Below are 8,945 nucleotides of genomic sequence, written 5' to 3' on the forward strand. Positions count from 1 at the left end.
CTACTAGGTGTGCATCAACCATACATGTATAAATAAACTTAACTAATCTAAATTAAATAAATTATTATCAAGTAACCTTTACTCTTAAAAATTATTATTATTTTAGTTTTTGTCAGCCATTACGGAGGGGTAAAAGAGCCACATGTGGCTCCGTAGCCTCAGGTTGCAGATCCCTGGCCCTGTCTAAAACTGCCTTTTTTATTAAATATTCTTGAAAAAGCTGTTTACCAACAGCTCACTGACCTTCTCCTGCTAAACATTTGTTATAATGACTTTGAGTCAAATTTTAGGTTGTATCAAAGCACTGAGTTGACTCTCATTAATGTGGTTTAAAGCAGTCACAGATCAAATTCTGGTAATTTTGGGACTGCAGAGACTAAGTAGGCATCTCCAGTTCTTCCAGTGGGTTAAGTCTTATTTTGAAGTCAAGTTGTACATCATTGAAATTGGTGTCTTAGACCAAGGAGCCTTGACCTGTGAGGTCCCCCAGGGCTCCATCTTGGGACCTCTTTTGTTCAGTACATGCTTTTTCTTGGCCAGGTGTTAAGCAGCAATTTTACCACAGTTATAAAGGTAACCCATCTCACCCCTAGCAGGTGAATATGGATCAATGGACTTAGTCTGTCACTGCATCCAGCAGATCACTGATTGGATACTACATTTTTTATTGCAGTTTAACACAGGCGAGTACAAGATAATCATATGTGACCCGGAAAAATAAGAAAAGGTGTTAACACCTTTCTTTTAAACCTGAAACTCAGGTTAGAAGTCTAAGGCTAACCATGGACTCTGACTTGAGTTTTAATAGTCACATTAAATCCAAGACATCATCAGACTACAAGTGTATCAGTTTCTGTCCTCAAATCAGTGCACTGCCTTCCTGTTCTCCGAAGAACTGGCATTAAAAAGCTCTGCTTGTCTTTGAGTCTCTCCATGGCTTGGCACAAAAGTTCATCTCTGACATGTCAGTTCCTTTCAGTTTGATGGATTTATAACTTGCATAAGCTTTAATTCTAGCCAGCTGAAACTTCGCTATTGCTCTCTGTGCTTTTATTATCATTTTATTTATTTTAGTTATAATTATTTGACTACTTTACTGTTGTACTTCATATATTTTATTTTAAATGTAATTTTTTATATGCAACTAAACTTGCCCTGTTTACTTAGAAGAAGTTAAATAAAGAATTTAAACTAAAATGGAGCATTTTTCTTTTGCAGAAGGGGAAGGTGAAGGAGGCAGCTCAACGTTATCAATACGCTTTGAAAAAGTTTCCGCGGGAAGGCTTCAGTGAGGACCTCAAGACGTTCAGAGAACTAAAAGTGTCCCTCTTCCTCAACCTGTCCCGATGTCGCAGGAAAATGAATGTAAGCACTCATGGATGTTTGCTAAAGTTCATTGTATCTCTTTAACTTTTAAAATCAATACAACATTATGTAGCTTTCAATAATACATTTGACAGAGACATTATGCAACAATATTGAATACAGCTAATGACTACAATCTAACTATACTTTAACTTCACAGATCTGATCTTCAACTTAAAACAAGCTACTTTTTAAAGATTATTGACTTTGTAATCATACATTTGGTTGCTGAATGGGAAATATGTTTTTTTTACTTTTGATTTAAAAAAATAAATGAAAAAGAAAGTTAATTTTAAAAAAAATCATTAAATAGTAAATAAAATAAATCATTATTACCTAATTTCTTTCTTAAGTTCATTAAAATGTTAAACTTGCCAAAGTTTATGGAGATTGTTGCTGTTTTTATTATAGGGAGACAAAAAAAAAAATTAAAGTCAGTGACTTAGTATTTAAATGTATATACATAACCTGCATTACTTTCTCTACCTTAGTTATTTGGACATCTTATGGTGCCATTAAACCCTCTCCGATCATCTTTTAAATTATTTTAAAGTCTTCCAACTTGTCTTTTAATTATGATTATCCCATTTTTAGCCAAAAGCCCAAAATCAGTGTCGTTTTCCAGGACATGGTTTTTGCAGTTTGCAGGAGTTCATTAGAATTCTGCCTCTGAGTTGTTGGTGGTGAAACATTGGTTCAGAGCAACCCCGCCCCTCTTCTGCTCCCCTTTTGCTGAGAGATCTCTGTTTAAGCGGAGGAGGGGAGCTAGTGACCTGCCCAGCATATTTTCTACACCACAAATTCAATACTTAGAAATGCTATTTTAAACTCAATTTTCTTTATACGTGTCCTTCATCATTAGAAAAAAATCACAAGAACATGTTAAAAACACTTGCATTTGTTACGACATTAAAACAACTTTTTTTCATGGAAAATCTGTATACACTTGTTAAAATCTAGATTCTTTTTTCCAGATTTGTGATGTTTTCATTTCAAAAAGATGATCCAACATAAAAAAGTGCTGCTTTAATGGTTGATGCTCCTTACATTGTGTTTTTTATGGTCACTTTTGTGTTTTTAGGACTTTGGGATGGCTGAGGAATTTGCTACCAAGGCACTTGAACTCAAACCAAAATGCTATGAGGCATATTACGCCAGGGCGCGTGCCAAACGAAACAGCAGGTGTGCTCTCTTTGCTCCTTCTTATTGTTATCTTTCAGTCTTTTCATTTAAATTGTTTCATATTTCCTACAATAGAGTATTACAGTCCACATGAAATTAAAAAAGAAATTAAATTTACAAGAATAAAGTCACAAAATTATGAAGAAAGAATCGTAATTGCACATGAATAAAGCTGTAATATTACAAGGAACAAGTCATAATTTTACGAGAAAGAAAACGTAAAATTGTAATAATAATTTCAAATTAGAAGAATTGAAGAATTATCAGAATCAGAATCCTTTTTATTGTCATTGTTTATGGTGATACATAAAATTGCAGCAGCCTTGGAGTGGTGAAAATAAAATAGAATAAAATAAAAAAAAGAAAATACTGCAACTCACATGTCTAAACAAAAATGTACAATATGTACAGAAACAATTGAATATTAAATACGTATGAAAAAATAGAATGGAATGAGTTGAGTTTCCATGAGCGCAGCATAGTAGATATTGTGCGTTATTGCACAGAGACCTGGTTATTGCACACATGTATAGTAGTCAGTAATTTAGCATTTCTAAAAAGTTTGTTGTAGTTGGTGGAAGTGTGTATGTGTTCCGTATGGTGATTGCCTATGGAAAAAAGCTGTTCCTTAGAGTAAAAGTTACTTACGAGTTAAAGAGTCAATATTTGATGATAATAAAGTTATCATTTCACAAGTTATAAAATTAGATTTGACGAGATTAAAGTCATACATTTATGAGGCAAAAGTCTGTATACTAAGAAAAATATAAACAACAACAAAAACTGAACAGATGTCATGTTCTCTCTCATGCTGAAGCATGAGAGATGTCGAGTGCTGTGTCTTTTTGTCGTTTAGTGAGTCAGCGTTTTTTACTGAAGACATTAAAAAGAATTTGCAGAAGACAGGACCTCTTCAGAAGAACATTTTTGATCCACAAGGAGTGGATTTTTTCTTGAAGGCGTCTGCAGTATAGTTGTAGAGGTCCAAGTGCATTATGGTACATCATATGGTGATTATGGCATCACCTCCAACTATGTAAAGTTGATCTGTAAGGATGTATTTAGTTAGCATGTAATGTGGATGGAGGCTAACAATCAACTTCATTTTGAAAAAGCATGGATAAAGCATAAATTTATGACTTTTTTCTCATAAATTTGCGACTTTATTCTCATAAATTTATGACTTTATTCTTATATCATTACGAATTTTCTCTTTTAAAATTATGGCTTTTATTCCCATAAATTTCTGACTTTAACCATAAAAAATTACAACATTTTTCTTTTATTTTTTACACTTTACAATCATAAAATTACAACTTTTCACTCATAGATTTACGACTTTATTCTCGTAAATTTGCCACTTTTTCTCGTAAAATTACGAATTTTTTCTCTGAAATTTTCACCTTTTTTCTCGTAAAATTAAGACTTTTTTCTCCGAAATTTACGACTTTATGCTCATAAAATCTTGACTTTTTATGGTGGCCCTAAATTAACCCAGTCTTAGTTTCCAAAATAAAATGAACAAATTAAAAAGAGTTGTTTTATTTTGCAGACAATTTGCTGAAGCCTTAGAGGACCTGAATGAAGCCATAAAACAGTGCCCCAACAACCGAGAAATCCAGCGGCTACTCCAGAGGGTGGAGGAGGAATGTCACCAGCTCAACCAGGAGGACCAGCAGCAGCAGGAACTGGAACTGGAGCCTCCACCCTCCCCTCCTCCTACGCCTCCCCCAGAAGAGGAGGATATCCTGTCAATGCCTCTTCCACCTCCCCCAGAGCCCCGTCTGGAGGACATGGAGCCTGTCCAGGACCTGTTTGAGGATGAGGACTACCTTGAACAGGAGTTGGAGGCCATGTCAATTAATCTGCCCCCACCTGACTCTCACAGCAACCCCTCCAGTCTTCCAGTCATTCAAAGCCCACCACTATCCCCAACACATTCAGATCAACTTTACATGGTTGGAGGCTCACCAATGGGCCAGCCCTATGAGTACCACCCCACCTCCTCCTCCATGTCCTCCCCGACTCGTGGTACATACCAAACAACATCCCCCTCTCTGTCCCCAACGCATCAGAACTCCCACTACCGACATAGTCCTCCTCATACGTCTCCAGTTCACCAGTCCTCCTACCGCTACAGCCCACCCCCTATGGGCACTGGGGGTCAGGGGATGGACCAGAGCCCTCCCCCTTCCCCTTTACGTCGAGCTGCTCAATACAGAGCCAGCCCGCCACTAGAAAGCGTTTGCATGTACAGGTCCCAGTCTGGGTCACCTGTACGCTACCAGTCAGAGCAGCTACCTGGGCGACCCAAATCTCCTCTTTCTAAGATGAGCAGCCAGCGTTCATTCCAGCTGAGTTCACAGCCTTCTCTATCTTCACACCACCACCAAGCTCAAGGTCTTCGCCTCCAGCCTTCAATCGCCCAAATAGTCCGTACAAACCAGCCTAGCAACGTGATGGGTAATAGCAGCTTTGGCGGCCAGTTAGGCCACTCCATTGGTGGCCGATACCAAGGAGGTTCGGTTGACGTGGAGAGCCGCTTGGTATACCAGCCCTCCCTAGATGGACGGTCTATGCCCCAAGTCCAGGCCAGTCTCAGCTCTGGGGCCCTCTGTCAGCACGGTGGCCGAGGAGGGGTTATGGAGTCAAACCTGTTAAAAGATGAGCTACCCCAGCGCCCCTCCTCTGCGTACCGCGCCAGCAGCGGGGGCCCGGGGGGCATCAGATATAGCCAGACACCTCAGATAAGCCGCAGTCAGTCAGCTGCCTACTACCCGGTCTCTGAGCACGTTCTGGAACGGGCCAATGCCATGCCTCCCTGTCAGCTGGGCTCTCCTGAGATCTCCCATATGATGAGACGCCCGGTCAGCGCCAACACAACAGAGATGAAGCAGCATGTACCCACCCCCAGGCCTCTCATCCATTCTCAGAGTGTAGGCCTGCGATTTTCCCCCTCTAGCAACAACATCTCAACTGGATCTACATCCAATTTAGGACCAGGCTTCAGACCTTCCTCTTCCATTCAGCAGATGGAGATTCCCTTACAGCCCACGTATGAACGCAGCTGTGACGACATCTCCCCTATTTCCCCTCCACAGGGTGGTGGGGGGCTGTATCAAGGCGAGAGCACCCGCTCTAGAAACACTCCATTTATGGGCATCATAGACAAGACCGCACGGACTCAGCAGTACCTTCATCAGCCCTCTCGGTCCAGGGCTATGACATCCATGGATTCCGCTATTAGTCCAACCTCGCCTGGACAGCTGGTCCAGCAAGGCTCCACCTACAGTCCCCCACCCTCGTTGGGCAATATAGCCTACTACAACAAGACCAACAACGCCCAAAATGGTCACCTGTTGGAGGAGGACTACTACTCCCAAACCCCTTCACTGGGCAAGCTGGCTAACGGCTCCCGTGGAGGTGGCGATATTCTGGAACGGGTCAGCCAGGTGCCCACCTATCCAGACGTGAAAGTGGCGAGGACTCTGCCTGTTGCACAAGCCTACCAGGACAACATGTACCGCCAGCTTTCACGCGACTCCCGAACCCAAGGCCCCACATCCCCCATCAAACCAAAGAGACCATTTGTGGAGTCGAATGTGTGATGGGCTGTTTGTGACTGGATGGTTGGACTTAGTGAAGGAGAGCGTGGAAGGATATTTATCTAGACAGCTAATCTGTGTATGTGTCATGGACAAACTTATTCCATGGAAGTCACAAGGGAAATTCCAGAGGAACATGCAGCTGGCTCCATTTAGTAAACTAGCGATCATCCTGGAAAAACACCATAGACGTGATTATTTCATTATCATATTCTGCACACAGGTTAAATGATAGGAGGGTTCTGGGATCTCATTCTCAGTCAAAGACCGTTGCACTTCCAAAACATGGCATGGCACAAAGTTCCCACAAGTGACTTTAATGAATGGAACTGAAAGAGAACCCATAAGACTCTACTGTGGACTCCTTTCCATCTTCTTTTCTTTCAGAGTGTGCTCTTAATCAAGTTTGCTGTTAGGCGCTATGATATAAAATACAGTTCTATCTGTTCAGAAAAATACAAATGGCTCATAACTCATTACATATAGAAAAAAATTACAATATTTATAAAGAAGCTATATATTGTACATAGAAATAAAGCAAAACATAGTTTGCATTTTAAATTGACTTACGTTTGCCTCTGCTAGTCATATGGATGTGGAAAACCGGCCACTGTAAGGAAGGAATGAGGAAGTCAGACCAACTTTGACGCATAATTACCTCTTTTTGTGTCTTTTTATCGCACAAGATGGCAATACCCTGCAGATTTCTTTTTACAAAAGGGCGGAAACATTTTTTTTAAATGTTTCACTCATCTTTCAGTCTTCTCATCTGTTAAATCTTTCAGAATGTTTTCTTTTTTTTTTTCAGCAGTTTTCTCGAATGTTTAGTTGTCTGATAAAAACATACCACTTTGTTCAATTAGATCGGGAATTGTGACATTCTGTGAGTCATTTCCATTTGTTGTAACCTTTATTTAAAGAAAACAAAAAAAATGGTGAAGTCCTGCCCATATAAAGCAAGAGTTCTTAAACCTCCAAAAACTTAAGGCATAGAAATAGATCTAGCAGACGAGTTATAATTTAATTCTTGACATTTCTTCAGCATTGGAGGCTTTTTGGAGTATTTTGTGGTTGCCAAAACTGTCAAACCGCTCAGAAATAAGGCACACTGTGCCAAAAAGAGGGGTGGAGAGTTGATTCTCCATCTTTTTGGTATATTTCCAAACTGAAGGAGATATTATTCTAATGTGGGAAACTGGTATTCAGCGTATCTTTGAAGAAGCACACGTACACTAAGCTGCAAACCGTATATCTAGATGTCTTTACCTCATTTAAGACTGGTAAAACATACCAAATACATCATTTTAACCAAAAGTAGATCTAAGTTTTTGATGTCTTTTCTTTAAAAAATTATTACTTTAAAAACGACTTTTTATGTTGTGTTTTTTGTGATTTATAAAGTACCAACGCCTTTATATTCTTGTCTATTAAGACTATCTGTTAACACCATATTTGCTAAATAATACAGTATAGACGGGATGAAATGGATGATATGAATAAGTCCAGGTTTGCACAAATGACTGTGCTACTCAGAAAAGGATGGTGCAATAACTATCTTTGGGCCTAAAGATTGTTAACCCTCATTTATTTAAGTACTTCTGTGAACAGAAAGCTGTCATGAGGGGTTTTAGTTGGTTTTTTCATCTGTGTCAGAGTTGCCTTTCTTCCTCCTTTGCGTAGTGATGGGTAAGAACTCAGCAGCTGCAAGCAAGCAAATTCATAACCCTTTGTTTAAGGTTTTGATTCCTTTTTCAGTTTATCCTCACATTGCATTTTTTCCAATCATTTCTGCTCAAAGAAGGCTTCGCTTTTAACTAAGGTTGCACTTTATGTATGAAACATAATGCTCTGATGGCTGAATTGGAAGAAAATGTGTGCGTGATGGGTCATGTGTCTGAGTGCTGATGCATGACTTTTGTAAACACTGGTGGTTTGCAACACAACACAGAAATGGATTACCGTTAAAACCCAAAACAAATGTTGATCATCTGCAGACTCACTCTAGCACAACTTAAAGAAACTGGCTCAGATATTTCTCTCCGTCCAGCTTGGGTTTGTTGTGTCTCTTTAGGTGCCAATCATTTGTCATAAAATCTCTGGATCAACCAGTGTGATACACCACTATTGAGCACATTTGAAAAAATAGTCAAACTACTGCAAAAAAAAACAAAGAAAAAAGGTTTTAGGAGCTGAAAATCCATATTTGGGGTTTGCTTTATACAGGTGTGGGATAATAAACATATTCAAGTTGTTTGTATATGTTGGAAACATTATGGAGTGTGTGTGAAACATTTTATTGGGATATATGATGAAGAAATTATATAAAAAAGACAGTTTCTCCTGATTGTCTCCCGCTTGTCTTCACCTGCAACCGGAGATGCCCTATTTATCTTTACAGAAATGAAGGTTTAGACTGTAAAGTATTTAATTTAAACAGGACTTTCTAAGCAGATGCTATCTGAGAGTGTGTGCTTCTGAGCAGTTGTATATTAGGTCACTGTAAATAGTTTAATGCATGCTCTGTTCTTTCCATGAGCTGAAGCAGAAACATGTACAGAGGTGTGTCTCTGGTGTGTGTGATGCAACGTAGGGGGTCAGGATAAGGAGACTTTACTGCTGTTTCCGGAACCGTCCTTATCATTTTCCCCTCAATCTCACCAGAGGAAATGGTTTCCTTTCGTTTTATTTTAATGTATTTGCTTGCTGAGCAGAGTTCTCTTGTCTGTAAATGTGAGCTTTCAGATCGCTGTGATAAAAAGTTTCATTAAAAACAATAAAAAAAATAAAGAAAAA

The 8,945-nt window shown here is 39.3% G+C and overlaps 1 protein-coding gene across 22 annotated transcripts in view; it reads left to right on the forward strand.

Moving 5' to 3' along the window:
* tanc2b (tetratricopeptide repeat, ankyrin repeat and coiled-coil containing 2b) overlaps positions 1-8,945 on the forward strand; it is a 184,998-nt gene extending 176,053 nt beyond the window's left edge. For all 22 annotated transcript variants that reach the window (XM_023949338.2, XM_023949340.2, XM_023949341.2 and 19 more), the window contains 3 exons: positions 1,219-1,365; positions 2,447-2,547; positions 4,100-8,945. In XM_023949338.2, coding sequence (XP_023805106.1) covers positions 1,219-1,365; positions 2,447-2,547; positions 4,100-6,155 — 2,304 coding nt within the window. In that variant the 3' untranslated portion in view covers positions 6,156-8,945. The remainder of the gene's footprint in view (positions 1-1,218; positions 1,366-2,446; positions 2,548-4,099) is intronic.

The sequence above is a fragment of the Oryzias latipes genome, chromosome 19 (assembly GCF_053564925.1).
Source record: "Oryzias latipes strain Hd-rR chromosome 19, Olatipes_Hd-rR_3.1".
Lineage (NCBI taxonomy): Eukaryota > Metazoa > Chordata > Actinopteri > Beloniformes > Adrianichthyidae > Oryzias > Oryzias latipes.